Here is a 16,287-nt window from a genome sequence, read left to right as displayed (position 1 = left end):
GGGAGCTTCTACGCGTTGGTTGTCTTAATAACAAAAAAAAAAAAAGGTGGTTATCATCATCATACCCAAAGATTAACAAATTCATCATTCTCATCACAAAATAAGTGAAACATTAATAGAAAATAAATTAGCATGAGTTGAAGGTAAATTTCTCAAATCTGAAGTACATAACTGAGGAAGTTAGTAATTTACCTAAGGGAAATGTGATGATTATGTAATGGGTGTATAAGAGAATAAAAGGCATGTGGGCTGTGTCTAGAAAAGGCCAATGAACTAAACTTGGGCCCTTATAGTGTTTTGTTTGTGAGCAAAAGCCGACTCATGCTTAACAATTTTGGGTTTTTTCTTTTGCACTTGGTCTAGAGTTATAAGCCTACTCAATCATGTTGGCCATTTCTTTGGGATATTCTGATTATTGAATGGTGAAGTTTATATAGATGCTATCCTGCCATTTACAAAAAAGCTGCACAACTTTTTTCTTAAACCCTTTTCAATCAATTTAGATCTTTAGTGATCCAGTGGAATGCATGTGACTGTTCATTAATGTCGGTTAGTGGATTCAAACAAGGATGTAGTTCAATGGCTTTTCATACACTAGAAAGGTTCTTTTTACAAAGACAATAATATCCTAACCAAATGATCTCCGCACCATGAAAACAGGTTTAAGGACATTGAAACCTAGCTGTTGTATGAACATTAACAATGTTTGGCAGCCCTGGTGCATGCATGATCAAATCCTGGAAAAACAATCATTACAGAGATTGACATTCAAAAAACAATCCACCCATGTGGAAGACATGAAGAATAATATCAAATTATCTTCAGCCGCTCCGCTGAAGATCTCTCCTTAGGAAATAAATAAGCCATGTTTTCATGTCTGAAGCTACTGCTGCTTCTCCTGCTATCTTTCTTTGTCTTAATTTCATTAAAAAAAATGGCATGGCCATATGTGTGTACATGTATCAGCATTAATTGAAAATGTCAAAACATGAGTTGCAACTTGCAACCATCATCCTTAGTAAAGAGACCAATTTTGTTGGCTTGATTTTCAACCCACATATACATGTGCATGTGGGCACGCATCTGAAGGTACAAGTGAGCAATTGGTGAAACTACAAATTATTTGAAATGGACCATCTTCTATGTATATGTAATATTGTATTTACAGTGTGTAAACGTCATGAATGGCTGCTAGTGTTTTGAGACAATGCAGCAAATCTTTTCATCCCATAGTATGCTCAAACATGCGTAAACATGTTCACCAACATCTCTTTTGGCTTTTGTATCATTGCATGTGAGAGATTTTACACACATATATATGTATATTGTAAGATGGACATGATGGGTACTTTTCGCAAGTTGAACCCACTTTACAACTCCTTGTTTAATGCTTATTCCTTGCTGTAAGCATAAACAATAGATCAATGGTAGGTGGAGCTCATTAAGTGCATGAACAAGAACATAAACATGGTTTAATGTCTGGGTCAGAAATCCTTTTAAGATATGATTCGATCCTTTTCTAGACTGCGTTCAAATCAAACTGCATTTCATGTGTTATTAATTGTCATCATGTTATTTCATTTTTTTGATATTGACATGCACCCCACCATAGTAATGCCTTTGTTTTTTCCTCGTTATTCTCTTATCACATGCCTTTGTTACCAGCCGACGATATATGTATGTATGTATGTATGTATGTATGTATGTATGTATGTATGTATATAGGGGTCAACAAGTGCTATGGAGCTCTTTGCCATACTGGTTTTCAGTTGGACTGTAGTAGAATACTTAAAAGATAGGCAATTATTCACCACTTGTTATAGTAGAAAATTGTTGGTCTATAAGTCAATATAATTTAGACTGAAAAAATTATCAATGATTGGGACCCTCGAAAAGAGCTATAAACTGCAGATATATATAATGAAACAAAAACGTGCTTATTTTTTTAATTAAAGCTTTGTGTCTGGAACATGCTAAAACATGTCTTTCGATAAAAGCTTGTTGCTGTCCCATGATCCATGCATGAATGTCGCCATGCAGTGTTCTTTATGAACACTAACAGTCACACTCGCAGTCAGCAATAACCCCATTATAACTTTTTCTTGGCTGATGCTGCTGCTGCTATTCTGAGAAGATCAGACAAGTATAAGTGCATGAACGTGTTTGAATAGAAAAATGCAATCTGTCTTTCTACATAAATGTTTTTATTTTCATTTTTGTCTTCAATTGGCCACAGCAGCTGCCAAGGTTTAGATATATTCATTTAAATCTACCTGGACTAAGTTCGAATTCTACCATCTCAGTTTGAATAGGATTAGTTATAGAGAGTAAAACATTTGTAATTATCTCCAAACATATATCCATCCATATAGAAGACTCTTGAAATCCAGTTGGGTATATGATATGTTCTTTCAACATCATTACATCATACCCTGTTTCAAATACTTGGTTTGATGAACAAAGTGAACTGTTTTGTTCCTTAAAGATATTTGTTTTGTTTAATGTAGCATAATCAAGTGAAAAATGGTGATAAAAATAATAAGCATATAATAAAGCCGAAAACCTTGGTACCCTTTTTGTTTAGTGCATTAGGCAATAGGCATGTGAATGGAACATGTATTATAGCAAGTTGAGGGTAATATATTGGGCAGCATGTGGGTTTAAAGCCTTTTAAGGCAATGGCATTAAGTGAATAATGGCAGCAAGTATTTCCAAAGTGCCTAACCATTTTCCTTGTTTCTAAAATGAACTGCATCCATGCCATCATCACATATAGATATTTATGTATTGTATATATATGTAGATGACATTGTGGCCCAGAAAAGACTCTCAATAGTACTGGATGTTTGGATTAAGAGTAGTCCAGGTTAGATTGAAAGCAACTTCAAAGGTTCATTTCAAGCCATCCCATTTCAAAATACCATCATAATTCATTAATTATCGTAGTGTATTTAGCTTTGTTGGGGAATTGATGTGTATAACAAAATGGGGCAGAGAGACTAGAGAAGGAGGGCCGGTGGGCTCATAGCTGTCGGAACCTGTCAGGATTAGGACATTAATTCTGTAAATTAATGTTGTCTCTTTGAAATTGTATGTGTTGCGCGGAAGCGTGTGAAAGAGTAAAATTATTGTACTGAAAAATCACACTAAGTTCAATTCCCAGGAAAGAGAGGTGGATCACGAGGATCGCTTACATACCAGATCTTTCCTAGCCAGAATATCCCTCTATCGTAATTTAATAGCACAATAAATCACTACAATGACACTTGCAAAATATGCAGAACAAAAATAAAGAACACTAGAATTTTAACGAGGTTCAGCAAATTTTGCCTACGTCCTCGGGCACTACCAAATATATTTCACTCCAAAAATACAAGTGAAAGTTTACAAATAGGGAGAGAGAACAATTGCCTTAAGTAGAGAATGGCAAGTGTGGGATGAAGAAAGTAAGAAATGGTTAGGCCTATTTATAGTTGAGGTTCAAGGATCAACTTGCAATGTCCCTATACAATTAGGGACCAAAATTGCAATTATCCCATGCCAACTTTTAACCCAACTTGCCAACCAATTTTACTTTCTACTTTCGGTGCCCACCCTTTTTGACTTTTCAAACAATGGGTGGGTTCCAATAATCTCCACCTTGAAGATTTGATTAGGATAATCTTATCTTCACACAATTCTTTCTGCCTTTGACAACAATACTTGATAGTGCCTTCTTCAACTGTTAAACTTGCAGGATATTAATCAAGTTCAAACAATGTTCGAACTTGGTTGATGTTACCACCTTGGTCATCATATCTGCGGGATTATCTGCAGTCTTGATCTTCTGAAGACAAATTTTCCCCTCTTCAATAATTTCCCGCACAAAATGGAATCGTACGTCGATATGTTTTGTACGTGCATGATAGACTTGATTCTTTGCTAAATGAATAGCACTTTGACTATCACAATACACGTTAATATGCTCCTGAACCAACCCCAAGGTTTTAGCCATACCTTGTAACCAAATAGCCTCCTTTACAGCCTCTGTTACAGCCATGTACTCGGCTTCTGTGGTTGACAATGCAACTGTAGACTGTAGTGTAGACTTCCAACTTATTGGTCCTCCAGCAAGTGTAAACACATAACCGGTGGTTGATCTTCGCTTGTCCAAATCACCGGCATAGTCAGAATCAACGTACCCAATAACACCTTTACCAAGTGTATTATCCTGCTTGAACAGTAATCCAACATCCACGGTCTTCTGAATATACCGTAGAATCCATTTCACAGCTTGCCAATGTCCTTTTCCAGGATTATGCATATACCTGCTCACTATACTAACTGCCTGTGAAATGTCGGGTCTTGTACACACCATTGCATACATCAAGCTACCCACTGCATTAGAATACGGAACTTGCAACATGTATTCTCGTTCCGTATTCGTCGAAGGAGATAGTTGTGCAGAAAGCTTGAAATGAGAAGCCAACGGGGTACTTACAGGTTTGGTCTGCTCGTTCATGCCAAACTGCTGTAGTACTTTCTTCAAATACTGCTTCTGAGACAAGCTAACTCTGCCATGAGCTCTATCTCTACATATTTCCATGCCGAGAATCTTTTTAGCTTCTCCTAGATCTTTCATCTCAAACTCGAGATTGAGTTGAGTCTTCAATCTTTCAATCTCAACTTTGCTCTTAGATGCTATTAGCATATCATCAACATATAAGAGCAAGTATATGAAAGTTCCTTCTTGTAGCTTCTGAAAATACACGCAATGATCAAATTTACTTCTTGTGTACCTTTGCCCTTTCATGAACTGATCAAATCGCTTGTACCACTGCCTCGGAGATTGCTTCAATCCATAAAGCGACTTTGTCAGTTTGCAAACCCAATTTTCTTTTCTAGCAACCTTGAATCCATCTGGCTGAGTCATATAGATTTCCTCTTCCAAATCACCGTGTAAAAACGCGATCTTCACATCAAGCTGAACTAGTTCAAGATCATATTGCGCAACCAAGGCTAGCAAAATCCGAATAGACGAATGCTTCACAACTGGAGAAAACACTTCATTGTAGTCTATTCCTTCTTTCTGAGCGTAACCCTTTGCTACCAATCTAGCCTTGTATCGAATTTCATTTTTACCAGGAAATCCTTCCTTCTTCGCATATACCCATTTGCATCCAATTGCCTTCTTTCCCTTGGGCAGTCTCACCAACTCCCAAGTCCTATTTTTATGAAGAGACTGCATTTCTTCATTCATAGCTTGCTTCCACTTTACACCATCAGAGTTACTTATTGCTTCTGTGTAAGTGGAAGGAACATCATCATCTGCAATTGGAAGTGCATAGGCCACCATATCGTCAAAGCGAGCAGGCTTACGAATCTCTCTTCTTGGCCTCCTATATGCAATTGAATCTTGTTGCTGTAGAAGTTCTTGGGTCGAAACTTCTTCATTATTTGTTCTTTCAATATTAGCTGGATCATCATTAACCTTTTCAAACTCCACCTGCTGCAAAGTACTACTGGTTTTGTCATCCTTTTGTGAATCCTCGTTCTTCATCATGGTTGATTCATCAAAAGTTACATCTCTACTGAAACAATCTTCCTTGTATCAGGACACCAGAGACGGTATCCTTTTACACCACCAGTTATACCCATGAATAATGCTTTCTTTGCTCTTGGGTCTAACTTAGATTCTTTTACATGATAATATGCAGTGGAACCAAAAACATGTAAAGAATCATAATCAGTAGCAGGTTTACCAGTCCACATCTCCATAGGAGTTTTTCCATTTATTGCAGCTGATGGCAATCGGTTAATTAGATGGCACGCATATGTAACTGCCTCAGCCCAAAATTCCTTGCCCAATCCAGCATTGGACAACATACATCGAACTTTCTCCAGTATAGTCCGATTCATGCGTTCTGCCACCCCATTCTGCTGTGGTGTATCTCGAACAGTGAAGTGTCGCACAATGCCCTCATCTTGACATACTTGTAGAAATGGATCATTTTTGTACTCAGTACCATTATCTGATCGAAGTCGTTTGACCTTTCGACCTGTCTGAGTCTCCACCATCTTCTTCCACTTCAGAAATGCGTCCAAAACTTCATTTTTTCTTTTCATTAGATACACCCATACTTTTCTTGAATAATCATCAAGAAAAATGACAAAATAGTGCATACCTCCCAAAGAAGCCACTTTGGTAGGTCCCCACACATCACTGTGAACATAGTCCAGAATTCCTTTCGTATTGTGAATTGCTGAACCAAATTTTACCCTCGTCTGCTTGCCCAGAACACAATGTTCACAGAATTCCAATTTGCAAGAATTTGCACCTTTCAACAAGCCTTGCTTCGCCAAAGTCTGCAAAGCTTTTTCACCAGCATGTCCCAATCGCCTATGCCATAACCTGGTAGCCTCTGAATCTGCATCTTTCGCAGAAGCTGTTGATGTTGATCCAATAACTGTACTTCCATTTAAATAGTACAAGTTATTTCTTCTAGTGCCTTTCATCACCGTCAATACCCCAGCTACTACCTTTAGTAATCCATCTCTCAAAGTGATTGTGAGCCCTTTAGATTCTAGGGCCCCTAATGAGATGAGATTTTTCTTCAAGCTGGGTACATAGCGAACATCTGTCAGAACTTGGATTGAGCCGTCATGGTTCTTCAATTTGATTGTACCTACACCCATTGTCTTACAGGCACTATCATTGCCCATAAAAACAACTCCACCTTCTAGTTCTTCAAGACTAGAAAACCAGTCCTTATTAGGACACATATGGTAAGTACATCCCGAATCCAATATCCACTCATCCGTTTGACATGCCATTGCCATGCCAACCAAGCTAAAGTCTGACTCCTCATCATGCTCCGCTACACATGCATTAGAAATAGACTTGCCCTTTTGTAACTTAGGACAATTCTTTTTCCAATGCCCTTTCTCACGACAAAAGGCACATTCATCTTTGGCGGGTCTCCCTTTGGACTTACCCCTTCTACCAGGTTTGCTGCTGTGTGAACGACCTCTTACTGTTAAGACTTCTGCAGTTGTATCTCTGTGATCTCTTTTATCTTTCTTTCGAGTCTCAGATCTATACAACGCACTACAGACTGCATCAAATGTGATTGAATCTTTCCCATGAAGCAATGTGGTGGTAAGATGATCATATTCATCAGGAAGGGAATTCAACAACAATAATGCCTTGTCTTCATCTTCAAATTTCTCATCCAAATTTAGCAAGTCTGCTAAAATTTTATTGAATGAGTTCACATGGTCATTCATCGACATACCGGGTGCATACGTGAACCGAAAAAGTTTCTTTTTCATATAAAGCCTATTTTCAAGACTTTTCGTTAGAAACTTTTCTTCCAATGTATCCCATAGCTTCTTCGCTGATGTCTCCCTCATGACGGAATACTTCTGCTCTTTGGCCAAACATAGGCGGATTGTACCACACGCCTGTCTATTGATCTTGGCCCACTCCTTGTCATCCATCTTGTCAGGTTTTTCTTCAAGGGCTATATCCAGCTCTTGCTGACATAAGACATCCAGGATCTCACACTGCCACATACCAAAATTATTGGTACCGTCAAATTTCTCTACTTCAAATTTTGCATTTGTCACAGTAGTCCTTGCTGATGACGATGTTGCTTCCATTTTTCTCCTCAATCCCAACTACTGTATACGTGAACAGTACTGTATACGTGAATAGTGCCGTATACGTGAATAGTACTGTATACGTGAATAGTGCCGTATACGTGAATAGTGCCGTAAACGGTCGTATTCCCCAAGTACGAACCTGGCTCTGATACCAATTGTTGCGCGGAAGCGTGTGAAAGAGTAAAATTATTGTACTGAAAAATCACACTAAGTTCAATTCCCAGGAAAGAGAGGTGGATCACGAGGATCGCTTACATACCAGATCTTTCCTAGCCAGAATATCCCTCTATCGTAATTTAATAGCACAATAAATCACTACAATGACACTTGCAAAATATGCAGAACAAAAATAAAGAACACTAGAATTTTAACGAGGTTCAGCAAATTTTGCCTACGTCCTCGGGCACTACCAAATATATTTCACTCCAAAAATACAAGTGAAAGTTTACAAATAGGGAGAGAGAACAATTGCCTTAAGTAGAGAATGGCAAGTGTGGGATGAAGAAAGTAAGAAATGGTTAGGCCTATTTATAGTTGAGGTTCAAGGATCAACTTGCAATGTCCCTATACAATTAGGGACCAAAATTGCAATTATCCCATGCCAACTTTTAACCCAACTTGCCAACCAATTTTACTTTCTACTTTCGGTGCCCACCCTTTTTGACTTTTCAAACAATGGGTGGGTTCCAATAGTATGTACCTGCCTTATTTGAATTTATTGTTGGAAAAAGGTAATAGTGAATTTCTTTTTTAGATATTATTTTACTATCACCTCAATTAGATTAGAATATACAACCTAAATATATATATTTTTTTAAAAATTACATTTTCTACTTATTTTAAAATATATGTTGTTGAATATTTGTAAATTAATAAAATGTTCCCAGTAATTCAACTTTTTTGTAATATTTTTAGTACTCAAAATTTGGTGGAAAAAAACAATTTGAAAAATTTTCTAGTATTTAATTGTTGAAATAAAAACACATGGAGGACGTTTGTCACATCTAATATTTTCTGTATTTTTACCATTAATTTTACATATTACCATTAAATTTAATTTTAATACCACACATATTACATTTTACCGTATGATTCATCATTGCAATGTCTTACCCAATAAAACACCTATGGGGTCTACACCAAGCCCTTCCACTATACAAGAAGACACAAAGCAACCTCTACATCATTGAATGCATACCTCTTCAAATATTCTCAAACTATTACTAATGCACCTCTGGACATCTCCTTTTATATCAATAATGTTATATATATATGGTCAAACTAACTATTTTTTTTGTATAAAAATACATAAATTCTTCAAGCTTGGTATAAATTGCAAGTTTGGAACATAGGAAGCACATGCAAGTGCAGCCTCCTAAGTTCATAATTCTAATTAACAGTTGAACAATGTAAACATATATCTATCTATACATATGATTGGTCAAAGCTATGGGTTCCACATGTTAGTCTCCCTTTTGTTTGAAGTGACTAGATTTTGTATATATATAATTAGATATTTTTATTTGATTATTATATTATAAATTGGAAGAAGGGATGACAACAAGATTTAAACTTTGAAATGTACTCTGTTAATCAAAATTTCTTATGTCATATATATAATACTCTCCAGAAAAATCAATTCACTGTTTAAAACCAAAAAAAAAATCTTATAAAGTTTTCATTAATAAAAAATAGATTTAAATCATGAAATCAAATTACCATTAACCATCAGTTTATTTATTTTCTGTTGTGTCAAATCTAAGCAATATTGTGTTTTGATTGCAGCTGTAAGAACCCTATTCGTGTCAAAATCTTCCCATGTCTTGGTCTAAGTAGCTAGCTCAGCTTGCCCCCCCTCCCCCATTTTATTTTGTTTTGGTGTCAGATCAGGTCTCCAAGTTACAAGGAGTCTCAACATATCTTCTTCATTTTCAACTATTAAATTATATATATGAGTATGTTTTTTTATATATATAAAATTTTTCTGTGGGTCAGGTCAATGAAAGGGTGACGACAACATAAGCTAAAGGCTTCTTCTTCTTCTTCAACAGTTCAACTGCTGCTGCTTCTTAATTGATGGCATGGCCTCTACCTTACACGTACCCTGATTTCTTGGTGGCCAAGTATATAGATAATGAATTACAAGCATTGATTTCATAGGGTTATACAATGATATAAGACATAAGCGCTATAGAATACAACAGCTAGCTGATTAGGGTTTCTTTTTATTAAAATAATATATATGGTTATGATATTGGTTACATTGCAACCAGACCATCTCGCCAATATAGTCTAAGTACTTGGCCTGCCTCATAGCACCACCTTTGCATAAATAAACCAAAATATAGATAAAGGATCGTCACTGAAATAGCCGATGGGAGTTTGAAGAGTCACTCCAAGGGAGAGAGCTTGAAAGGTCAGGGAGATTTCAACGCAGAGGTCAGCAAACCGAAATCAAGGAGGGCTGTAAGAAGGATACGTGGTTGAATGTATGGTCGACACTTCAACATCATACAGTTGATCATTGCAATGGGCCAACTCACGTTTTCCCTACCTTGTTGGAATTATAATAATTTTCTTCCGTTGGAAATTTATTTAAGGGACGGATGTTGGATTTGTTAACGTTAGCACCTCGATGATTCATCTCTACCGTCTTTTCTAGTTTGAACCACCTGTCTCTCTCTCACACCTTTACTATAATAGATAAGCAAAATCGGTATTGGTTTTCCTAGTAAAATCTGTTTTTGTGATGTGGACGGTGCATGAGGTTTGTATTACGTACGTTTTAAACCCATCAATCCATGCATTTATGTATGAGGAAGGAATGATCTCATCATCACCGGTTTCATTATTTTACTGTAAACATTTTCAACCCAAAATCTGACACCACCCCTACTTCGGCGCCATTAGTTTGTGGCATACAAAGGGCACCTTGCTTGATGAGTAATGGTGGAAAATGAGATCTATAAATATTTTCTAGCTGGATTTTTTATTTGGCCAGATGCTGTTCGGTCTCACAAACAAACAAAATGTTACAATTTTAACTTTCTTTTTATCGTAATTAATTCAGAATATGAAAATTCTTTAATTAATTGTGAATATTTTCTCTTCTATAATAGATAAGTACCTACATTAAGTAGGTATTATTTTGTTTTTGATATTCAAACTTAAATATTTTCACATTTGAAGAGGAATAAAATAAAAGAAAAATGCCGCTCATAGTATTAAAAGTTTGCATCATTGAACTCGTCATAGTGCACGCAGATTTTAGGGGAAGTTAAATGATAAGATTAACACCAAATAGCTCAAATAAATAATTCTCTTTACATTCACTTTATATTTTTTATATGTAGACGTGTGCTTTCCACATTTCATTTTTGTTCTAGGGTTGAACTTTAAAGAGACCTCTTGCATGGTGGACATGAGAAGTGAGAACACGTGTAGGCAGCTATGGAGCACACTTGCTTGCTCCTGGTGATGGGAAAAACCCAACACATAGTTAGACTTATCAAACATCTCTAAACTATCAGTAGGATATTAAATTAGTCCATAAATTTTAATATATTTTAATTAAGTTCTCAAAGTATTAATGTTGTATCAATTAAATTCTTTTGTTAACTTAACTATCAATTTAGGTGTTATATGTCAATTCAGGTCTAACTTACAGCATATTTAACATATGTGGATCAAATTGTAAACACTTGGTTACTTATTGCATGAATAATTTGAATATGGCGTGCTTTTTTTTTTCTAGCACACATTTGATTTAAGTTATCTATACACATGTTTATAGTGTGATCCATGATTTTTAAATACGATAAAAATGTTTAATAGTGATCAAATACTAACAAACACAACAAATATAAAAAATTCTTATCGTATCCGATACATTTAACACATGTTAGCTCTTACTAATGGACTAACTATCAAACACTAGCATGCCTAAGTTAATAGTTAAATTGACTAATTGATACTTTAAGAATTTTAATTAGAATGTTTTCGAGTTTAACTATAGTTTGGGTACGCATGGTGAAATCAACCATTTTAAAATATTGGTGTTGGAATATTTCCGCCAATTGCCAGGTTGAACAAACACTAAACACCTGCCACCCATGATTTGGCGGCCCCCTCATCATACTTGGTCCTATATATGTCATTCTTTTTAACACATGGCTGCTCTACTCTTCCACAGCTTAGCTCAAATCCCTTAACTAGTGGTACGCATACATATAAATGTGGGTTTTGGCTGATTTTCAGGGTGGGTTTTTAGGCTTTTTATTATATTCCCACGTGGATTTCACGTGAACACCATGTGGGTTCAAAGCAATTAGGGTTTTAATGTAGATTTATGCTTGCCATTTCTTCACATTTTTATTTGAAGAAACATAAATGTTCTGCTTTTCATTTTGACCGCATTTTTGTCTTGGACAGGAATGCTCAATAGTTCAGTGCTTTGTAAATTGTTGTTATACCAACGTGAGTTTGAGTGTGTTTAAGTGTTTTTTTATTCAAAATTGATAAATTTTAACAGAAAATATTAGTAATCTTTTATAATAGCGGTTCTCATGGTATGGTCAAAGTGCAGAGAATTGCAAAGTCAAAGGGTGACATACACCATTTATTCTTGTGAGGGTTTATTCTTGTGAGGTTGGAGAGCGCTCTCTGGGAAAGCTTTGGCAAATGTTCAAGAACCTCCCTTTATTTTTATGATGAATATGGCTTCTGCAACGGTGGTGGAGCTTTCACGTGGAACCCATCGGAATGGTTCCCTACAGTGGTTGTAGAGGCATGGCTCCTTTATTAGGATGTGTTAGGTTCACTTGATGGTAGTGTGTGGGAGTGGGTATTACAAAGGAAAAGAACTTCCAAGGAAAAAGAATATGATTCAAATGAGAAAAAAGTGATAATTTTACCATAAGTTTAAAATAAAGATAGTTATAAATTGGGTCAGGTTAGTTTCGAGTTAAGCTTTTATATATTTATGATTATTCAAGTTTCACTTAATTTAAATTTAAATTTTAAATTTTGTCAAAACATTCATATATTCAATATTTTTATATTTTTTTAATAAGCATTTTAAACATAGATAACTTTATATATATTTTTTGGTGAGTTATAAGGGGAAAGTACTAAAGACCTAACAACAAGACTTAACAACTAGGCCAACACGTGAGGTTCGATAATTTTATATTATAGTATTATTTATTATTGCATATAAATTATATAATATATTAAAATAAAACAATATCTCACAACATTTAAAGCTTAAATTGTACACTTATTTTAAATTACTCGATTTCTTATTTTTAAAATATAACAATTTTGTCTATTCGAAATTTCGAGGTTAGACCAATAAATCGAATTTCTTTGAGTGGGAAGACTGAGTCTCTTTGGGACAAAAAACCTACGATAAAGCAAAGTGGACTTTTGTAAGGTTTGGATGTCCCCACTTGCTACAGTCTCTACACCGTTATTAATTTCTCCATAGACCTAACCATGTAACTGTCATCCCCCATTTATAACCTACTTTGGCCTATATTCATTCACCTCCATTTTATCAATCTCTACATTAATTTAATTTTTATTTTAACCAAATATTTTTAAATCCATAATTTCGACACGCATACATGTGTTAGAATTTCTATTACAAAATTCAATGAATCTGGTTTCATTTAATTGGTCATCAATCTATTCTTAAAGAGAAACCAATGCATTGCAACAAATAAATATTTTTAGGTATAATATTAAATTTAACTTTCGATGTTTACATCTTTTGCTAATTTGACGCTTATTAGTTTTTAGTTAAATTTGATCATCAATTTTTTTATTAAAGGGTAAATTTAATTATTAACATTTCAAAAAGAATTCAATTATAATTTTAAATGGAAATATTGTACATAAATGTTCAATTTTTAAGCATGGCAACCCAGTTTATTTCATTTTTTTTTGAGAATTTTTATGAATTTTCTTTTTAAAATTTGAAGTTCTTTTTTATAATTTTAAAATCACATTTTAAATTTTTATGGGATGTTAGCATGACGTGTATATAGATTGTCATGTAAGTTATCATGCCAATATTATTAAAAAGTAATATTTCAGACTATATTTTTATTTACAAACAATTTTTTTTAAAAATTTAATAGTTAAATTTAACTTTTAAAAAAAATTAAATTGAGAATATATCAAAATCAATTCAGAAAATATAAAAGGTGGAAGTGGAAGCAGGTGACGTAGCAACCGTCAGAATGGAATGATGTAAAGAGGGAATAGAATTCCCCCAGTTAATTACCTTTTGACTGCACTATGTATGTTATTTAATTAACTAAATTATTGATGCGGTAGGTACGGGCAAGGGAATTTCGACGTCGGGTGATTTTTTACCGTCCGGTGAGAACTTGAAATACTTCAAGTAAGGCTTTTGGACAACATCGTAACTCAAAGCAAAGAGTTCTTTTGAAACAGGGTCGATTTTGGGATGAGCTATCATTGTTGATTTAAGTTGATCATCGAAATCGTATCTTCCAACTGTTTCTAAATCACCTGAGGGTGTGATCCGTACGTGGTAAGGGATGTCATCTTCGGACATAGCTAATAGCCGGTCGTTGAAATAGACTAAACCGGCATTGGCTACGCCGGTGCCTTGCTTGTGATCAACGAGGCCGCAAAGTCCCCTCGCGTAGAAAAGCAAAAGCCTAGCAATCCCTGAATGACCATGGAGTTCACCGATAGCTTTAGGGAAAACAGGGCGGCCCAATTCCTTCTCTTGTAAAAGCCTTTGCGTTTCGGTGAAACGACAGGCGTAACTAGCGTCGCCATTATCAATAGAAACAGCATGAACCATGCCGTCACCATCAAAGAAGTGGTGCCCTGCAACTGGTTCGAATAAAGGGTTAGCACCGTTCCGGAGATAAACACCGTTGATACAAGAAGGGATAGTTCCGGTAACGGGAAGAGAATGCTTAACAGGCTGTTCAGGGACAGGAGCAAAATTCCCAGCGATTTGCACACGTGGGTCAGCTGTTTTAGGAAGTGGGTGTTGAAGTTCGCGTGAAAGCAATGAGTTTTCAGCCATGTCAAGCGCCATGGCTGCAGCTCTTTGTAGGAGGTTCCACTTAGGCTGTTGCCGATGTTGCCGGGTTTTGGGTTTTACATCATCACTAGAATTTTGGTAGGGTTGTTTAGGGAAATGGATAACCGAAGGAGAGTTCAAAGCAGAGTGAATAATGTTGGTATCTTTGTTTTTTCTAAGACAAGTCTTTTTAGACTGACATTTCTTCCATGAAATGGATGTTGGAGAAAAACCCAAATCTACCATTGAAGAAGAAGATGAAAGAGGGTGAGAGATCATGTGGGGTTTAGCCCAAATACCTGTTGAAGAAGCCATTGATTGTTAGAGTGTTTTAATAGTGGTAACGGAGATTGTTTTTCGCTGAGGAAATGAAAGGCACATAGGGAGAAAAAAGTAGAAGATAGGAAGGTTACTTTGAGGAGAGAAAGCAAGGGAAAATGGGTATAAATAGACTTTAGGAGAGGGGTAGGGGGGGCAATGGGAGGTGACGAAAGAAAGGGCTGGCCGTGGGAACTCAGTTCAATTTCAGCCGTTTGATATCTGAAGCATTGAAATAAAAAGTATTTAATTAAAAATAAAACAAATAATTAACCGGTTTACCCGGTTACAAAGTTCAAGTCAAAATCCTTGAGTTTCCCTTGTCCCTCTCCATTGCTGCCTAAAATGAACCCTTCTTTGAATCTATCTGAAAATTGAAACTTTAACCCCTCTCACTCAAAATCAATTCCCCATTTTGCTTCTCAGCCATTAAAGCTCTTTGCTTTCTGAGATTCTGCAATCGTAAAGGTAAATTTTTTATCCACTGAGTGTTCTTATGTATTCTATTATTTCCCCTGTTTTGTTGATGAAATGAAAACCCAGATCGATTTTAATCCTTTCAGCGTTTTTGTTTTTTTTGTTTTTGATTTATATGATCTTTTGTTTGTTTGTTATCATGGTGAACAAAAACTATGGCTTCTTCTGATTAAAGTTTAAATCTTTCCCTTCTGGGAAATGTTTGTTTTCATTTTCGTTGAAATTTTAGCTCTTTAACATATTTGACAATGGTCAAAATGATCAGGAACTTGTTCCTCAGCTTGAATGCAGAAGAAATAAGAGAGGGCTATGGCTATTTGCTCCACCATCCTGCAATCACTGACTACAATATAGCTATGTAACTTGATCTATGGGGCAATGCTGTTATTAATTGATGCGCAATACTTTGCCTTTAGGTATCATTTATATAGCTCAAGGGGATGCCAACATGTTATATTGTATAGCCTACTAGATGATCCCATTATCCTTTTGCTTGATTGTATTTCAAGTTGAATGACGATCACTTGTTTCTTCTCGGATTTGAGGCTTCAGATATTTGGATTTACTTGCTTGTTCATGCAAATCTGTTCATTTCATGTTCGTAATATGGTTTTTAAGATTTGAATCTAAATTGTGTAACGAAATATAATTTATGGCTCATATCTCCACGTCTACTTCACTGATTTATTCTTGTAGCAACTTACATCTTCGTGCATAAAACAAGTCAAAGTTAGATGGGGTGTGGTTTAGGCACAAATGTACATTTAAATGAATATCTT

General features: G+C 35.6%; 1 protein-coding gene across 1 annotated transcript; it reads right to left on the bottom strand.

Moving 5' to 3' along the window:
• Positions 1-13,824: 13,824 nt before the first annotated feature.
• Positions 13,825-15,147, bottom strand: LOC107914792 (9-cis-epoxycarotenoid dioxygenase NCED2, chloroplastic). Its single transcript, XM_016843817.2, has one exon. The coding sequence runs from the start codon at positions 15,026-15,028 to the stop codon at positions 13,967-13,969; it is 1,062 nt and encodes a 353-aa protein (XP_016699306.1). The 5' UTR covers positions 15,029-15,147; the 3' UTR covers positions 13,825-13,966.
• Positions 15,148-16,287: the final 1,140 nt, after the last annotated feature.

This window comes from Gossypium hirsutum, chromosome D10 (genome assembly GCF_007990345.1).
Source record: "Gossypium hirsutum isolate 1008001.06 chromosome D10, Gossypium_hirsutum_v2.1, whole genome shotgun sequence".
Classification (NCBI taxonomy): domain Eukaryota; kingdom Viridiplantae; phylum Streptophyta; class Magnoliopsida; order Malvales; family Malvaceae; genus Gossypium; species Gossypium hirsutum.
Note: the sequence above shows the minus strand (reverse complement) of the source record. Positions and strands in the feature narration are given on the sequence as shown.

What these genes read in the sequence shown, in the direction of transcription:
- LOC107914792 (XM_016843817.2), bottom strand. Translation starts at nt 15,028, where the DNA reads ATGGCTTCTTCAACAGGTATTTGGGCTAAACCCCACATGATCTCTCAC.